General features: G+C 40.6%; 1 protein-coding gene across 2 annotated transcripts in view; it reads left to right on the top strand.

The window, feature by feature from the left end:
• The window catches only part of Dennd5a (DENN domain containing 5A), a 92,910-nt gene that overhangs the window by 24,510 nt on the left and 49,476 nt on the right, over positions 1 to 18,924 (top strand). The window contains exons 2-5 of one of the 2 annotated variants that reach the window (XM_070035277.1): positions 8,130 to 8,201; positions 8,945 to 9,054; positions 12,735 to 13,392; positions 18,427 to 18,614. In XM_070035277.1, coding sequence (XP_069891378.1) covers positions 9,052 to 9,054; positions 12,735 to 13,392; positions 18,427 to 18,614 — 849 coding nt within the window. In that variant the 5' untranslated portion in view covers positions 8,130 to 8,201; positions 8,945 to 9,051. The remainder of the gene's footprint in view (positions 1 to 8,129; positions 8,202 to 8,944; positions 9,055 to 12,734; positions 13,393 to 18,426; positions 18,615 to 18,924) is intronic. The other variant, XM_070035278.1, reaches the window with a different exon arrangement.

Raw genomic sequence — 18,924 nt, 5'->3', positions numbered from 1 at the left:
GCGCTGTCCCTCAGCTCCAGCTCAAGGCTAGCGCTCTACCACTTGAGCCACAACACCACTTCCGGCTTTTTGCTTCTGTGGTGCTGAGGAATCGAACCCAGGGCCTCATGCTAGCAAGGCAAGTGCTCTACCACTGAGCCACCTTCCCAGCCCCCCCTTTTTTTTTGTTGTTGTTGTTGGTCGTGGGGCTTGAGCTCTGGGCCTGGGCGCTGTCCCTCAGCTCTTCAGCTCAAGGCAAATGCTCTACCACTTGAGCTACAGCGCCACTTCTGGTTTTCTGGTGGTTTATTGGAGATAAACTTTCCTGCCCGGGCTGGCTTTGAACCGAGGTCCTCAGATTTCAGCCTCCTGAGTAGCTAGGATTACAGGTGTGAGCCACCGGCATCTGGCTTGTTTTTATTTTTATATGATAACATCCAGCCAGGAAAATGCTGTTAATCTAATACTACAAATTTTTTTGAGATTTTCAGCATTTAAAGGGTTATATCTTACAGAAATTTATTATCCTATGTTCTTTGTGTCTTGCCTGTAGTAGATGGCTTAAAGCAGTGGTTTAAAGTTCTTTTTGGTTCACAGATTCCTTTGAAAATCTGATGCAAATTGGATATTGCATCGGTTTGGGTTATTTGACATTATGGCCTGTCAGGATATTGTCCCCAAATTTTTTTTAAATTTTAATTGTTATTATAAAGGTGATATACACAGCCTGTCCTCAAATCTTGAATGGAAAACTTTATCTTGGAGTTAACTTTGTCACTCCTGTGGTGGATGCTGCATCTTATATTTCATATATACATCTTTCTTAGTTAATTCAAGTGGTTTTTTTTTTTTTTTTTCTTTTTGTTGGTCATGGGGCTTGATCTCTGGGCCTGGGTGCTGTCCCTCAGCTCTTCAGCTCAAGGCTAGCGTCTACCTCTTGAGCCATAGTGCCACTTTCAGTTTTCTAGTGGTTAATTGGAGATAAGAGTCTCACCGACTTTCCTGCCTGGGCTGGCTTTGAACCATGATCCTCAGATCTCAGCCTCCTGAGTAGCTAGGATTACAGGCGTGAGCCACTGGCACCTGGCTTAATTAAAGTTTTTTATTTTACTTTTTTCTGTTCCTGGGGCTTGAACTCAGGGCCTGAGTGCTGACTCTCAGCTTTTTTGCTTCAGGATAGTGCTCTACCCCTTGAACTATAGCTCCACTTCCTGCATTTTACTGGTAAATTGGAGATAAGAATCTCGCAGACGGGGCTGGGAAGGTGGCTCAGTGGTAGAGCGCTTGCCTTGCATGCCAGAGGCCCTGGGTTCGATTCCTCAGCACCACATAAGCAAAAAGAAAAAAGCCGGAAGTGGTGCTGTGGCTCAAGTGGTAGAGCACTATCCTTGAGCTGAAGAGCTGAGGGACAGCGCCCAGGCCCAGAGTTCAGACCCCACAACTGGACCCAAAAAAAAAAAAAAAGAATCTCGCAGACTTTCCTGCCCAGGCTGACTTTGAAATTTGGTTCTCAGATCTCAGCTTCCTGAGTAGCTAGAATTACAGGCATGAGCCACTGGCATTGACTCAGTTAATTCAAGTTTTAGCCGAGCATATCCTTCCAAATTAAATGTCTGTGAATTAAAAAAAATTCTTGCATTTTGTCCCTAATTTGGCTGAGTATACAATTCTAGTTGGAAATAATTTTCCCTTTAGAACTTTGAAAACATGGCTCCATTGTTTTCCAGTTTCCAATGTTGTTGTTGAAAACCCCATCTATTCAGATGCTCTGTTCTTTGTAAGTGCATCTTTCTTTCTGGAAATGTCTAGAATTTTCTCTTTTTCCTGGCATTTTGAAGTGTTTTGGTCTATTTTTTTTAACCTATTATGTAGAGCCTTTGAGAATACTTTCAGTTTGGAAATTCATGCCTTTTATATGTGGGATATTCTGTTGAGTTATTTAGTAATTATTTCTGCTTTTTTATTTTCTTCATTTTACTTTTATCAAAAACTATTGCTTGTATTTAGATGTTCTGGACTGATTAATTTTCCTATATTATTTTCTCCAATGATTTAATTTTTTAAAATTTTTTTATAATCAAGGTGATATACAGAGGGGTTACAGTTACATAAGTAAGGTAATAAGTATATTTGGCTTTTTCCTCATTTTTCTCCCATTTTCCCTCTCCCCCAACCTCCCCCATCCAATGATCTTGTTATTTGTTCTCCTGCTGTGGATATTTCCTCAAATCTATTTTCCCAACTCTTCTATTAATTACCAAGTTTTTAAATGCTTATGTAATTTCCAAAGGCTTTTTCTTAGTGTTCTTTAAAAAAAATCCTAACATTTTTTTCATGTAATATACAACATTTTTTTTCTGAGAATATTTATGATAGTAATTTTTTTTTTTTGTCAGTCATGGGGCTTGAATTCTGGGCATGGGCTGTCACTGAGCTCATGCTCAAGGCTAGTGCTCTACCACTTTGAGCCACAGTACCACTTCTGGTTTTCTGGTGGTTAATCAGAGAGAATAAAAGTAACATGTATACTAAAAGTACACATGTACAAATCCAAAATCATCTGATAAATAAAGCATGGTTAGAAAAACAACAAAATCCCTCCAGGGGAAAACAAAGGAATACAGAATCTTTCTTAATTTTCCATTGAAAAGTTTGGTGGGCAGCTTTCTTAGATTAGTGTCGTAGAAGGAGCCTTGGTTGATTTGCAGAGTGAGTGTATACTTATGTGTATGTCACTGGGTCCACTGTCTTTTTTTTTTGTTGTTGTTGTCAGTCGTGGGGCCTGAACTCTGGGCCTGGGGGCTGTTCCTTAGCTCTTCAGCTCAAGGCTAGCGCTCTACCACTGGAGCCACAGCACCACTTCCAGCTTTTTCTGCTTATGTGGTGCTGAGGAATCAAACCCAGGGCCTCATGCATGCAAGGCAAGCATTCTACCATTGAGCCACCTTCCTAGCCTCACTGTCTCTTTTTTGAGACAGGATGTTACTATGTAGTCCATGCTTGCTTCAAACTTGTGATCTTTTTGTCCTAGCAAAAAGTACTGAGTACTGGTATTACAGGAGAGTGCTCATATCTAGCAAAATTTTGCAAAATTATAGCATACTACCAGAATTAAGATATTTTTACTGATGTCAAGATACAGAATAGTTTGTTTTATTTTTTTGGTTGGTCGTGGGGGCTGAACTCTGGGTCTGGGTGCTGTCCCTCAACTCTTCAGCTCAAGGCTAGCGCCCTGCCACTTGAACCACGGCACCACTTCCGGCTTTTTTCTACTTATGTGGTGCTGAGGAATTGAACCCAGGGCCTCATACATGTGAGGCAAGCACTCTCCCACTGAGCTAACTTCCCAGCCCAAGATACAGAATAGTTCTATCACAGGATTGCTTTTTTTTGTTGTTGTTGTTGTTGGTTGTGAGGCCTGAACTCTGGGCCTGGGCACTGTTCCTCAGCTCAAGGCTAGTGCTTTACCACTTGAGCCACAGCACCACTTCTGGCTTTTTCTGCTTATGTGATGCTGAGGAATCCAACCCAGGGCCTCATGCATGCAAGGCAAGCACTCTACCACTGAGCCACTTTCCCAGCCCAGGGTTGCTCTTTCATATCTACTTTCTTTCCTTTTTTTCTTTTTGTTCATTGTTTTTGTTTTTTCACCCTAAAGTGTGTATGTGTTTGTGTGTGTGTATGTGTGTGTGCATGTGTGTTTTTTCATTGCTAAGGATTGAAGAGTCTAGTATGTACTTAATGTGTGTGTATGTGTGTGCATGTGTGGGTGTGTATTTAAGCAGTGCTAGGCATTGAAGAGCCTAGTATGTGCTAGGTGTGTGTGTGTGTGTGTGTGTGTGTGTGTGTGTGTGCATTGCTAGGGATTAAAGAGCCTAGTAAGTGCTAGGCAATCCTTTTGCCACTGAGCTATATCTCTAGCTCTTTGTTTTTTCTTTTTTTGTGCTGGTCCTGAGTCTTTTTTTTTTTTTTTTTTTTTTGTCAGTCGTGGGGCTTGAACTCTGGCTCTTCAGCTCAAGGCAAGCGCTCTACCACTTGAGCTACAGTGCCACTTCCGGTTTTCTGGTGGTTTATTGGAGATAGGAGTCTCACGGTTTCTCCTGCCCGGGCTGGCTTTGAACCGCAATCCAAATATCTCAGCCTCCTGAGTAGCTAGGATTACAGGTGTGAGCCACCAGCGCCCAGCTGGTCCTGAGTCTTTAACTCAGGGCCTAGGTGCTGTCTTTGTGCTCTTCAGCTCAAGGCCAGCACTTTACCGCTTGAGCCACAGCACCACTTCCGGTTTTCTGGTGGTTTATTGGAAATAAAGAGTCTCATGGACTTTACTGCCCGGGCTGGCTTTGAACTGCGATCCTTAGATCTCAGCCTCCTGAGTAGCTAGGATTACAGATGTGAGCCACCAGCTCTTTTTTTTTTTTTTTTACTTAAGGCTAGTGTTCTACCACTTAAGCCATAGCTTCACTTCTGACTTTTGATGGTTTAGTGGAAATAAGAATCTCATGGGCTTTCTTGCCTGGGCTGGCTTTGAACCGAGATCCTCAGATTTTGGCCTTCTAAGTAGCTAGAACTACAGAAATGAGCCACTGATGACCAACTTCCTTTTACTTTTTTAATGCTTTATAGGGTGGCTAAAATGAATATGGTTTGTTCTCAGGGCCCTTGTACCTCTTTATTAATGAGCTGCTTCTTCCAAGGGTGGATAAAAGTCAGATTAAATTATATACCTCCTCTATCCTTGGAGTTATTTTACTGTGCTCTTTGTGCTGGTCCAATCTAATTCATGGGACTTTTGTCTAAAATTGGCATCCCAAGAGGAACCTGTACTCAGAACCTGACATACAAAATTTGCTTTCCTCAGCATGTTGTGGAAGATGGGGCAGAGGAGACAGAAGCTTTTTTTTTTTTTTTTTTTTTTGTGGTTAGTGGGGACTGATCTCTGGGTCTGAGCGCTGTCCCTTAGCTCTTCAGCTCAAGGCTAGCACTCTACCACTTGAACCACAGTGCCACTTCCAGTTTTTTCTGCTTATGTGGTGCTGAGGAATTGAACCCAGGGCCTCATGCATGCAAGGCAAGCACTCTACCACTGACCTACCTTCCCAGTCCTGAGACAGAGGTTGTAACCACCACCTCTTCCTCCTCTTCAGCCACACTCTAGATGGTCTCTCACGCTCACCTCTGTTCCACTCTTGATCTCATAGCTGCTGTGGTTCTCCCCTTACTTAGTAGCTGATTTTAACATCTGAATATGTGGCATATCTTAGGGACACCTCACAGCAATCTAAGGAAGATACCTTTCTCCTGAAGCTCTCATATATTACAGTGGTAGTTGACTTGATTCCTGTGTATGTTCAGGTATATGTATTTAACTGAGGGGATTTTCTAGGTGAGTTAGGAAGAAATGAACAAATTGACAACTAAAATGAAGAAGCTTAGGAGGACGAAATAGTTATCTTCTCTCAAAACTGAAGGCAGTTTAAAAATACATTCTGAGAATTTCAGACTGTAAATAAGAGCATTATATCAGCTGCGTGCTGCTTAATTACTTAGTACAGAAGGCAGGCCTTCCATGGGTGGCTCTTAACAGGTGCTGTCAAAGCAACGGGAACTAGTTTCACTTAAGCCATGGGTCTTTGTTGCTATAGCTTTTGCCAGCTGTCTGCTGATTTTGCTAGACTTCTTGAGTAAAGATTCCCAAATATACTTTTTTTTTCTTTCTTTCTCTCTTTCTTTTTTTTTTTTTTTAAATTTTTTTATTGTAAAGATACTATACAGAGGATTACAGTTACATGAGTGAGGTAATGAGTACACTTCCTCTTGAACCCAAATATACTTTGAGAGATAACATATGCTTAAAAAGAAAGTTTCTGAAGAATCAGTTTGGAAGAAGTGATCAAGAATTGAGAAGAACTGAAATTTGCTTTACTAATGAAGATTGGGTTTTATCAGAAATTGGAAATTTCTAATTAATGAGCTGCTTTTTTTGAGGATGGAAAAAGCTAGAGAGAAATTTTATTTATTATTATTATTATTATTAATTTTTGGTTGTGGGGCTTGAACTCTGGGCTTGAACACTGTCCCTCAGCTCTTCAGCTCAACGCTAGCACTCTACTAGTTGAGCCACAGCACTACTTCCGGCTTTTTCTGTTTATGTGGTGCTGAGGAATTGAACCCAAGGCCTCATGCATGCCAGGCAAGCACTCTACCACTGAGCCACCTTCCTAGTCCTAGAGAGAAATTTTAATTACTAAATAAATAACTCTGACTGGTATTATTTATTTTTGGAACAGGTAACTTAGAATTATTATTATTGTTATTATTATTATTATAATTTTGCTGATTGTGGGGCTTGAACTCTGGGTCTGGGCACTGTCTCTGAGCTGTTCACCTCAAGGCCAGCACGCTATCATTTGAGCCACAACACCACTTCTGGTTTTCTGGCGGTTTTTTTTTTTTTTTTTTTTTTCAGCAGGAAAAGAAGTTTATTTACCAAACTGCTGTCCCCACTGTGCATGGTGGAGAAGCATGGCTGTAAAACCTTTCTGGCGGTTTTATTGGAGATAAGAGTCTCATGGACTTTCCTGCCTGAGCTGGCTTTGAACCTTAATCCTCAGATCTCAGCCTCCTTAGTAGCTAGGATTACAGGCATGAACCATTGGTGCCCAGCATAGAATTATTATAAACTCATTTTTAATTAAAAAAATAAAAGAGGGTTGGGAATGTGGCTTAGTGGTAAAGTACTTGCCTAGCGTACCTGAAACCCTGGGTTCAATTCCTCAGTACCGCATAAATAGAAAAAGTCAGAAGTGGTACTGTGGCTCAAGTGGTATGGTGTTAGCCTTGAGCAAAAGAAGCTCAGGGATAGTGCCCAGGTCCTGAGTTCAAAGCCCAGGACTGTAATTAATAAATAAATAAATAAATAAATAAGAGCAACCTGAATGCTTTAGGGAGGGACTTTCTGCCTTTCAGTCCATGTCATTCTGTGATGAACAGTTTATCTCTCTTAATAATCATTAGCTCATTTGAATTCCAAACCACTTTAGAAAAACTATAATTGGAACAGAATTCTGTCAGCTAGAACACATAAATAGGATCCTGTGTAAGGGTGCTCTGATTGTATACCACATAGCTGAAGATCTAAGCTGCCCAGATAATAACCTTGATGGCTTGAGTGTGTTCTTTTCTTGTGCATTTCACAGTAACATCCTGATAGAAAGTGCATTGTCATCTCTCTCCCCTGATTCTACTAAGTTCTCTTATATGATATGACTAGTCAATAAATAAGATATAATTCAATTAAATTGTGCTTGATTAAATTTTCTGTACATTTTTATGCTACCTAGTAAAGTTATTATTTTTCTTATTTGCATTGTTTGTTTTTTAATTATTAAGGAGTTGTCCAGAGGAGTTACAATTTCATGTTAGATAATGCGTACAATTCTTCTTGGACAATGTTACCACTTTCACTTTCCCCTAAAAATTATTATTATTTTTGTTGGTCATGGGACTTGAATTCTGGGCCTGGGTGCTGTCCCTGAGCTCTTCAGTTCAAGGATAGCGCTCTACCACTTGAGCACAGCGATACTTCCAGCTTTTTTCTCATGGTTAATTGGAGATAAGAGTCTCGTGGACTTTTCTGCCTGGGATGGCTTTGAACTGCGATCCTCAGATCTCAGCCTCCTCAGTAGCTAGGATTACTGGTATGAGCCATTGGCATCTGGCCTGAAAATTATTTTAAACTGTTTAGCTGAAATTAATTTGTTCCTAATTTCTTAAACCCCTTAGGAAAGTAATATTTTAGAGTAGATTATTTCAGATAAAACTCTAATGATGTTATAGTAACTTTGTATCAATTTACCTCTTTATTATATCCTATTGTAATGTTTTTCAAACTATGAATGTTGACTGTCAGTTTAGGTCTGCAAGCATTATTTTTTGTTTTAATAGTATAGAGTAGGAAATAGGAGAGGGCTCAATAGTAAGGGTAAGTATTGTTTTATAAAAAAATTTATTTCAGGTAAATTGACATATACACATACATGTATGTGTTAATTGTTTTATGTTGTAAAATGTGTTTTGTACTGGAGTCATGGTCAAAAATTTGAGTAACACTGCTTTCTAGTAATACTCTTGTTATTTCGTTTATCATATAGCATTATGCCAGTACATTCAGGCTTCTAAAGCCAGGGATGGTGCCAGCCCTTTCATTTCAAGTACGACTGAAGGTAAAAGAACAAACAAACAAAATTGAGAACACCCAAAGCTTTTTGGTGGTTCTTACCTATGTCTCTCCAATAGCATTTTGTATCCTTTGGCCTTCTAACCTTCCTGTGCCTTTTTTTGACAGTAGAGTTTCATATTGGCATCTGTAGGTGGTGGGTTCTCTGGTTCTTCCCTTCTCATGTTAATGTTCTAAGTTCAGTATATTGTTTGAAGAGGGAAAGGGAGAAACAGGAGACGTTTATATGTTTCAAATGATTCTGTACTCTTCAGATTTACCTTCAAATCTGTTTTCTTTATGTTTTTGTATCTTTCAGAGTTTTTGGTTATATAAATGACAGTTTTTCCTAGGTTATGCTAATTTGATATTTTCAATTGACTTTAACCAACTACTATGGCTTTCAATGGGGGAAAGATGAATACTCCTTTTTAATTATTTGTGCTTTCTCCCCTCTATTTCAAGAAAATTAGTATTTTGTTAAAAATATTAAATATTTATTTTTAGTAATATTTTATTTCAAAGAGAAGCAAAGATAGCTAGTGGTGTCTGCTATTAATCATGCTATACTTTTTCAGCTTCTTTACTGACATGTTACCATTTTAATATCTTTCCTATTCTTAAATGGTTGGCGTTACTAACCCCCTTGCCTTCATTTCTGTATTTGCTGGACTACTGAGCTAATTCATTCATAACACTAGGTTTAAAGGGACTTTGTGGAGACGATTTGCTTTATTCTTCTTTTTACAGGAGAAAATTTTGAGCAGACACCATTGAGACGAACATTCAAGTCTAAAGTCCTTGCCCGATATCCTGAGAATGTTGAATGGAATCCCTTCGACCAAGATGCAGTGGGAATGGTTAGTATTTCTTAGCTACAGATATGAGATAGTTTACAAATAATTTATAGTAGGATTATGAGTCCAGCTGTGGTAGCATTGCTGCATAGTCTGTATTTTGTTCAGCCTATCAAATATTGAGAATATATAAAAATATAATAAAAATCATATGTTTCTGTTATGTAGCTGTACATATATAGTATTGAGTATTTTGGAGTACTAAGCTATTGAATGTTTGTTACATCAAGATTATATTACTAATGAAGTTTAAAGTAGTTTTCTCTCTCTTTCTCTCTCTCTCTCTCTTTTTTTTTTTTTTTGTTTGGTCTTCGGGCTTGAACTCAGGCTTGGGTGCTGTCCCAGGCTGTTTTTTTGCTCAAGGCTAATGCTCTACCACTTTGAGCCACAGTGCCACTGTGTCACTTCCAGTTCTTTTCGTGTTAATTGGAGATAAGGGCTTCCAGACTTTTTTATTTTGTGTGTGTGTGTGTGTCAGTTATTGGGTTTGAACTCTGGGCCTGGGCATTGTTCCTGAGCTCTTCCGCTTAAGGTAAGCACTGTACCACTTGAGCCACAGTGCCATTTCTGGTTGCCTGGTGGTTAATTGGAAGTAAGAGTCTCACAGACTTTCCTTCCTGGGCTGGCTTTGAACCACTTCAGTCTCATCCTCCTTAGTAGTTAGGATTGCAGGCGTGAACTATTAGCACCCGGCTTAAAGTTGTTTTCTTTTATTATATATTGTTTATATTTAAGTCTTTTGTCAGGTATTGTCTTTTGTTGTTGTTGTTGGTCTTGGGGCTTGAACCCTGGGCCAGATTGTTATCCCTGAGCTTCTTTTGCTCAAGGCTAGTGCTCTACCACTTGAGCCACAGTGCCACTTCCTGCTTTTTCTGAGTAGTTTATAGCAGAAAAGTGTCTCACTGACTTTTCTGCCTGGGGTGGCTTTGAAATGTGAGTGAGCCTTAGATCTTAGCTTCCTGAGTAACTAGGATTATAAGCATGAACCACTGGTATCTGGCTGATATTGTCTTTTTATTTCATCATAATTTTAGGTGGGATAGCATTTTAAATTTCATGTTGAATGTTACTCTGAGTAAGCTAACCTTTATTGAATATTCATCTTATGCTTGGCACTTTAGTAAGCATTTTACATAGATTAACTAATTTGTTCTTTACCTTCTACATGGGTAATTTTTTATTTTTTTATTTTTTATTTTTGTTGGTTGTGGGGCCTCAACTCTGGGCCTGGGCTCTGTCCCTGCAGCTCTTCAGCTCAAGGCTAGCGCTCTACCACTTGAGCAACAGCGCCACTGCTGGCATTGGGTTTGCTTTTTTTTTTTTTTTTTTTTGGTCAGTCGTGGGGCTTGAACTCTGGGCCTGGGCGCTGTCCCTCAGCTCTTCAGCTCAAGGTGAGCAGGCTACCACTTGAGCCACAGTGCCACTTCCCACTTCTGACTTTTTCTGTTTATGTGGTACTGAGGAATTGAACCCAGGGCCTCATGCATGCCAGGCAAGTGCTCTACCACTGATCTACCTTCCCAGCCCCCTATATAGGTAATATTAAAAACACACACAAATACACATGCATCACTTAAGAGAGATGGATTCTAAAACTCAGAGAAGCTAAGTAATATATTCAAGATCACATAGGTATAATTAGTCAAGCTGGAGTTTCAACACTGGTAGTTTGGTTCTAGACCTGCCTCTTTTTTTTTTTGTCGGTCGTGGGGCTTGAACTGTGGGCTTGGGCACTGTCCCTGTGCTCTTCAGCTCAAGGCGAGCGCTCTACCACTTGAGCCACAGGCCACTACCAGTTTTTTCTAGTGGTTTATTGGAGATAAGAGTCTCACAGACTTTCCTGCCCGGGATGGCTTTGAACCATGATCCTCAGATCTCAGCCTCCTGAGTAACTAGGATTACAGGTGTGAGCCATCAGCGCTGGGCTCTGCCTCTTTTTTTAAAATGATATTTCCCTGCCCCTTCCCCCACCCCCTATCTTTTTTGTGGTATTGGGTTTGGACTCAGGGTCTCTTATTTGCTCAGCTTGCTTGCTTAGCTAGCATTTTACTACTTGAGTCTTGCCTCTAGCCAGGCCTCTGCTTTTAACATCTATATTGCCTCTTACTTTTTAGTAGTGTTCTATTGTTTAGTGGATGATCTTGTTTAATGTCTACAATAACTCTCCAGACAAATACCACATATTATCATTCACAAGTAAGAATATGTCTTACTAAACCTTAAATTTTTGACTTCTACTCCATTGCTTATTAGAAAAACAAATGGGCATTGAAAAATTAAGTTCAAGGATAGTGGATATAGCATCATATAGATCCTTATATTTATTAACTCAAGTAGTTGGTGTTTCATTTGTACAGCCAGGTATATGTAGAACTGGAAAATGGGCAGTGATTGATTCAGGTCAGTTTGATTATTTATGTTTCTTTATATAACTTGTGAGTCAATAGAAAAATGAATGTCATTATTCTGATCATGTCATCTCCTTCCTTTGTGAAATGAGAATCTTTTTGATATGAAGAGGTTTTATTGATGACAGAATTCTGTCTAAAACTGTTTATTTACAAGTTTATTTTCAGATGTAAAATTGTATTTGTTAGTTTTCAGATGTATTTCTATCACTGTCTCTTAATATGTCTTTTAGTCTGTCATACTTAATCATCTACTATTTTCTCAATTTTCTTTTCTTTTCTTTTGCCAGTCCTGGGACTTGAACTCAGGGCCTGGGCACTGTCCCTGAACAACTTTTGCTCAAGGCTAGCACTCTACCACTTGAGCCACAGTACCATTTCCTGGCCTTTTCTGTGTATGCAGTACTGAGGAATTAAACCCAGAGCTTCATGCATGCTAGGCAAGCACCCTACCACAGAGCTACCTTCCCAGCTCCCGTTTTCTAAATTTCCTAAGCAATCTTACTTTCAGAATTTTGGGTCAATCTTGGATGGCTTGAACTCAGAACTTGGCACTGTCCCTAGGCTTTTGGCTCAAGGCTAGCATTCTACCATTTTTGGCTTTTGTGATACCTAATTGGAGATAAGAGTCTCGTGGACTTTGCTGCCTAGGCTGGCTTTGAACCACTATCCCCAGATCTCAGTCTTTTTTACTTTTGCTAGTCCTGGGGCTTGAACTCAGGGCTTGGGCACTGTCCATGAACCTCTCTGTGTTCAAGGCAGTTGAGCCATAGTGCCTCTTCTGGTCTTTTCTGTTTATATGGAACTGAGGAATCCAACTCAGGGCTTCATGCATGCTAGGCAAGCACTTTACCACTACACGACATTCCCAGCCTGATCTCTAAGTAGCTAGGGTTATAGGTGTGATCTACCAGTGTCCTGCTCTTTGTTTTCTTTTGTATGTTTGTGCATTTTCTTCCTGATTCTAAAATGTTCTAATTTTTATATTACTTGATGAATTTTAGTATCAACCCATATCTGAAGTTTTTTCTGAAGTTCCTATGCTGAGTTGTCTTTTTAGTGTTTCTCTAGTATTTTGCATATACTTCGATGTCGATAAACTGTATATTAACTGTCCTATAATTTTGTTTACGTGTGTATTGCATTAGAATAAGAAAGCTTTAAGGCAGGTATATATCTAGAACAGTAAGTGCTAGATAGATAGATATATAGACAGTGTGTCCTTAAGATGACTAGCAGTGAGTGTTCTCACTGCTTGCCTTGTTTCTTTTGCAGCTGTGCATGCCCAAAGGGCTGGCATTCAAGACCCAGGCTGATCCTAGGGAGCCCCAGTTCCATGCCTTTATTATCACAAGAGAGGATGGCTCTCGGACATTTGGGTTTGCCCTCACATTTTATGAAGAAGTGACTAGCAAGCAGATCTGCAGTGCAATGCAGACCCTGTACCACATGCACAATGCTGAGTATGATGTCCTACACACTCCTGTGGCTGATGGTGGAGACCAGTGTGGCATGGAAGACGGGGAAGGCACTCCTGGGACCAAGCTGCAGCGCTTCAACTCATACGACATTAGCCGAGACACTCTCTATGTCTCTAAGTGTATTTGCCTCATCACACCCATGTCCTTCATGAAGGCATGCCGGAGTGTGCTGGAACAGCTTCACCAGGCAGTTACTTCACCTCAGCCCCCTCCTCTGCCTCTTGAGAGCTACATATACAACGTACTTTATGAGGTGCCACTCCCACCTCCTGGCCGGTCCTTGAAGTTTTCTGGGGTTTATGGGCCAATAATTTGTCAGAGACCAAGTACCAATGAGCTTCCCTTATTCGACTTTCCTGTCAAAGAAGTCTTTGAACTGCTTGGGGTGGAGAATGTCTTTCAGCTTTTTACTTGTGCCCTTCTGGAGTTTCAAATTCTGCTCTACTCACAGCGTAAGTGCTTACGAGAGTTCTCTGCATAGGATCTGTAGAGTTCTCTGTATAGGATCTCCCTGCTTTCCATATTCAAATACAGTGGGATTGACTATAAAGGTCAAAGTTGTTAGAATTTGGGCAAAAGTGAGGTCTTTTGCAAATAGGTGGTGGGTGGCAAACTGATATAACATGACAGAGCTAGCATTTCTGGTTCATGGCCTTCTGGTAAGACTGGGAGGACAACTTTGTCTACTGATATCCCTTCTAATTGAAGCTGAAAAACTGGGATGGGGGATGATGGTCACCAGAAGTAATGTTCCATTAGTTCTGCTCTCTCTCTCTCTCTCTCTCTCTCTCTCTCTCTCTCTCTCTCTCTCTCTCTCTCTCTCACCTGAACTTACTGATTTTGCTTTCACTTACTGGCTGGTACTCTACCTTAGCCATACCTTCAGCTGTCTCAAGCTATTTCTGTTCCTTTCTCAGACCAATAGTAAAAGCAAGAATTCAAAAAGGATGATCCTTTACATTTTGAGAAAATGCGCTTTTTGTTCTTTCTGTTTTTTTTTTTTTTTTTAAATCGGTCATGGGGTTTGAATTCTGGGCCTGGGTGCTGTCTCTCAGCTCATCAGCTCCAGGTGAGCACTTTACCACTTGACCCACAGCAGCACTTCTGGTTTTCTGGTTGTTTATTGGAGATAAGAGTCTCATGGACTTTCCTGCCTGGGCTGGCTTTGGACCACAATCCTCAGATCTCAGCCTCCTAAGTAGCTAGGATTACAGGCGTGAGCCACTGGCACCTGGCTCTTTCTTTTTTTATTTAAATAAATGTGTGTGGTGTGTGGTGTGTGTGTGTGGTGTGTGTGTGTGTGTGTGTGTGTGCGCGCGTGTGTGTGTGCGCGCGTGTGTGTGTGCGCACGCGCGCCTAGACATTGTCCCTTAGTGTTTTTTTATTGCCAGTCCTGGGGCTTGAACTCAGGGCCTGGCCACTGTCCTTAAGCTTCTTTTTTCTCAAGGGTAGCATTCTATCACTTGAGGCACAGCACCACTTCGGCTTATTCTGTTTGTGTGGTACTAAGGAATCAAACCAAGACTTCATGTATACCACAGGCTGTACTCTACCACTAAGCCACATTCCCAGCCCCCTCCCTTAGCTTTTATAGTAAAGGCTGGCAGTCTACCACTTGAGCCACAGCCCCACTTCTGGCTTTCTTGTGGCTAATTGGAGATAAGAGTCTCTTGGACTTTCTTACCTAGACTGGCTTTGAACCATGATCCTTAGATCTCAGCTTCCTGAATAGATAGACATGAGCCAATAAACTGTAAGTGAGAAGTTGCATATTTGACTAACTAGTAAGGTAGATCAGTAGGAAACAGATGCTTATTAAATGAACCAGCTCAGTATCATAAAGTTCATTTATTCAGTGCATATTTATTGAGTACCTGTGTGCCATGAATTGTTTCAAGGTCCAGAAAAAGAAAAATCCTTTTTACAGTAGAACTTACGTTGTAGTGGGACAAGAAGAGGTAATTAAAAATAAAACATACAGTATGGAAAGTAGTTAATAAGGTCTGAAGAAAATAAAACAGGGAAAGGGATAACATTTGGGAAATAAAAGTTTTTTTTCCTGTCTCATGGAAAAGTTCTTTTTTTTTCCTTTGCCTTTAAAGAAATTCTTGTTGTATTATTATTTTTGCTAGTCCTGGGGCTTGAACTCAGAGCCTGGGCACTGTCCCTGAACTTCTTTTGCTCAAGGCTGGCACTCTACCACTTGAGCCACAGTGCCACTTTTTGCTTTTTCTATTTTTGTGGTACTAAAGAATTGAACCCAGGGCTTCATGCATACTAGGCAAGCACTCTGCCACTAAGCACATTCTCAGCCCAATAAATTGTTATAAAGGTGATGTACAGAAGAGTTACAGTTACATAAGTCAGGTAATGAGTACATTTCTTTTGGACAGTGTCACCCCTTCCCTCACTCTTTCCCAGTTTTCCCTCCCATCCCCACCCACAAGTTGTATAGTTCATTTTCAATGTAGTGTCTAGTGAGTGCTGCTGCTGCATTCCATATGTCTCCTCTTTTCGTTTTTTTTGGTTGGTCATGGGGCTTGTACTCTGGGCCTGGGCACTATCCCTTAGCTCTTCAGCTCAAGGCGAGCACTCTACCACGTGAGCCCCAGTGCCACTTCTGGTTTTCTGGTGGTTAATTGGAGATAAGAGTCTCATGGACATTCCAGTCTGGGCTGGCTTTGAACTATGATTTTCAGACTTCAGCCACCAGTGTCTGGCTGTGTGTCCCTTCATTTCTGTGCCTCCCTTTGCCCTCCCAAAGACAGATAAATGAACAAACAAGACAAAAAGAGAAGAAAACAAAAACAGCAATGAAGAAAAGAAAACCTTGTTTCCATTTCCTGGAGTTCATTTCTGTAAATACTATTTTATATAATCAGATGCACATAGCCATTACACCTTTGTGTGCCTCCCCTAAGAATATCCTCCTTTGTTCTCACTGTGTATGACTACCTAGGATCCTGTATAATGTCCCAGTGTATTATTATTAATTATTTTTGGTCAGTCATGGGGTTTGAACTCTGGGCTTGGGCCCTGTCCCTCAGCTCTCCAGCTCAAGGCTAACACTCTACCACTTGAGCCACAGCGCCACTTCCAGCCTTTTCTGTTTATGTGGTGCTGAGGAATCGAACCCAGGGCCTCACGCATGCTAGGCAAGCACTCTACCACTGAGCCATCTTTCCAGATCATGTCCCAGTGTATTTTAGATCCAGTTTTTGCATATTAGAGAAAACATGTGCTGTTCATCTCTCTGAGCTTGGCTTATCTCACTAACATGATTTGTTCTAAGTGTATCCATTTCCCTGCAAATGACATAATTATTTTTTCTAGTGGCTGTGTAAAATTTCATTGTGTATCACTACCACAGTTTTTACCTATTGTAGGACATCTGAACTGTTTCCATAGCTTGGCTAGTGAATAGTGCAGTGATGAACATGGATATTCAAGTGTCTTTATGGTGTCCTGGCTTGTGATGTTCTGGGTAGATGCCTACGAATAGTATGGCTGGATCATAGTGAAGATGTATGTTTTTTTTTTGAGGAACCTCCAGACTGTTGTTCAGAGTCTTTGTGCTGGTTTACATTCCCATTACCAGTGCAACAGGTTCCTTTTTCCCCTCATCCCTGCCAACATTTGTTGTTTGAATTCACGATGTTGGCCAATCTAACTGGGATGAGATGGAATCTCAGAGTTGTTTTGATTTGCATTTCCTTTATGGCCAGGGATGTTGACGATATGTTTCTTTGCCATTCTTACCTCTTCTTCTGAGAAGTTTTTCCTTAGTTCCTTTGCCCATTTAGTGATTGGTTTATTAGCTTTGGGAGGGGTTAGTTTCTTGAGCTCCTTATATATTTTGGATATTAGGCCTTTGTTGGATGTATTGCTGGTAAAGATCTCCCAGTCTGTAGGATGATAATTAGGGTAGGCCTCTCTGAGTGACCTGTTAAAATCTTTAAGAAAGTGTTCTAGGCAAAGGGCAGAAAGTATAAGGGGTGTAAGACAAGAATGTGCTTCATGTGTTCAAGAACAGTGAAGATAAGTGGATGGAATGGAGTGAAGGAGTAGTAGTGAAATAGGAGATGATGGTTGATTTTTTTTTTTTTTTGTCAGTTGTGGGGCTTGAACTCTGGGCTTGAGCGCTATCCCTCAGCTCTTCAGCTCAAGGTGAGCACTCTACCATTTGAGCCATAGCGCCACTTCCAGTTTTCTAGTGGTTTATTGGAGATAACAGTCTCACAGCATTTCCTGCCCAGGCTGGCTTTGAACCGTGATCCTCAGATCTCAGCCTCCTGAGTAGCTAGGATTACAGGCGTGAGCCACGGGCGCTCAGCTTGTTAAAATAATTTTTAAAATTCCTGATTGAGATCTAGTTCAGTAACATGAATTGATTTAGTTGTCAGTCTATGAGCTTTTAGGTATTTGTCTTTCTTGATAGTGTCATTTTGGTTGTTATAGTTGTTACGGGGGATAAGCTAGCACTCTACCACTTGAGTCATGGCCTCTCTTCCTTTTTTCTTTAGTTATTTTGGTGATAAGGTCTCATGATGCATCTATGCCCAAGCAGACCAAGACCACAGTCCTTGTTTAGGTTTCCTACATAGCTGAAATGACAGGCGTGGAGTATTATGCCAACTATTTGTTGAGAAGAGAGTCTCACTAACATTTTGCTGAGGTTGACCTTGCAGTCCTCCCTAAATCTGTCTTCCAAGTACTGGGATTGCAGGCATGAGCCTTTGCACCAGGGGACATTGACATCCCTAGAGTTAGTTCTAGCTACTCAGGAGACTGAGATCTGAGGATCTTGGTTCAAAGCCAGCCCAAGCAAAAAAGAAAAGTCTGTGAGACTCTTATTTCCAGTTAGCTACCAAAAGAAAGCCAGAAATGGTGTGGTAGCTCAAAGTGGTAGAGCACCAGTCTTGAGAACAAAGCTCGGGGACAGTGTCCAGGCACTGAGTTCAGTCCCCAGGAATAACACCACACACACACGCACGCACGCACGCACGCACGCACGCACGCACGCACGCACGCACGCACGCACACACAGCTTTATTACTGTGCAAAAGTGTCTGAGAGGTAAAGAAGCCTATTTTGGTTTCAGTGCTTCAGTAGAGCCCAGATCACTGTTTGTTTTGTTTTTGTTCTAGTTCCTTCTCCTACCCTTTCTACTTAAGAGAATGTTCTTAGCATATTCTGGAATAGTTAATATCTGAAGCAAGGTGCTATTTATTATTTCTTCTATATTTTATTACTAGCTGAAGCTGTGTGTGTGGCTGTGTGTGGTATGGTATTTCAACTTGTGGTGTACCAATGTTTTTTGTATTTCTGATACAAGAAAATCATGTTAAGTATATTTTTGTTGTATTTTATCCTTTCTGAATGTGAAATTGTATTGAAGATTTAACTTAGTACTTGGCAAGTGCCTCATTTTTGACTGTTGGATTTGAATGACTGCTTTTTTTTTTTTTTTTTTTTTTTTGACCTAGATTACCAGAGACTGATGACTGTGGCGGAGACAATTACAGCTCTCATGTTTCCTTTCCAGTGGCAGCATGTCTATGTCCCTATTCTCCCAGCTTCTCTCCTGCATTTCTTAGATGCTCCAGTTCCATACCTGATGGGCTTGCATTCCAATGGCCTGGATGACCGGTCAAAGCTGGAGCTGCCTCAAGAGGTGAGAACCTGAATATTTGTGCCTCTAGTCTCCATCCAGAATTCAGAAGACAAAGCTCTTGAGATGAGCCTACCATGTTGTCACTAACCTTATTCTCATTTATTTTGGGAGATATTAATAACCTTTCAGGGAAAAAGCATGAACAATGAACATTTAACTGGGTTTATATCATTCCAGAGATATTTGTCATCTTTATCACTTGACCTACACACATTATTCATTTATTCTTTTAAAAAATTGCTATTTATTATTATTATTATTATTTTATTTTTAGTGTATTTCTTTTTTAGACTGTGTCTCACTATGTAGC

The sequence above is a fragment of the Dipodomys merriami genome, unplaced genomic scaffold (assembly GCF_024711535.1).
Source record: "Dipodomys merriami isolate MVZ:Mamm:240054 unplaced genomic scaffold, mDipMer1.0.p SCAF_25, whole genome shotgun sequence".
NCBI classification, from domain to species: Eukaryota; Metazoa; Chordata; class Mammalia; order Rodentia; family Heteromyidae; genus Dipodomys; species Dipodomys merriami.
This window is presented reverse-complemented; position numbering and strand designations above follow the sequence as displayed.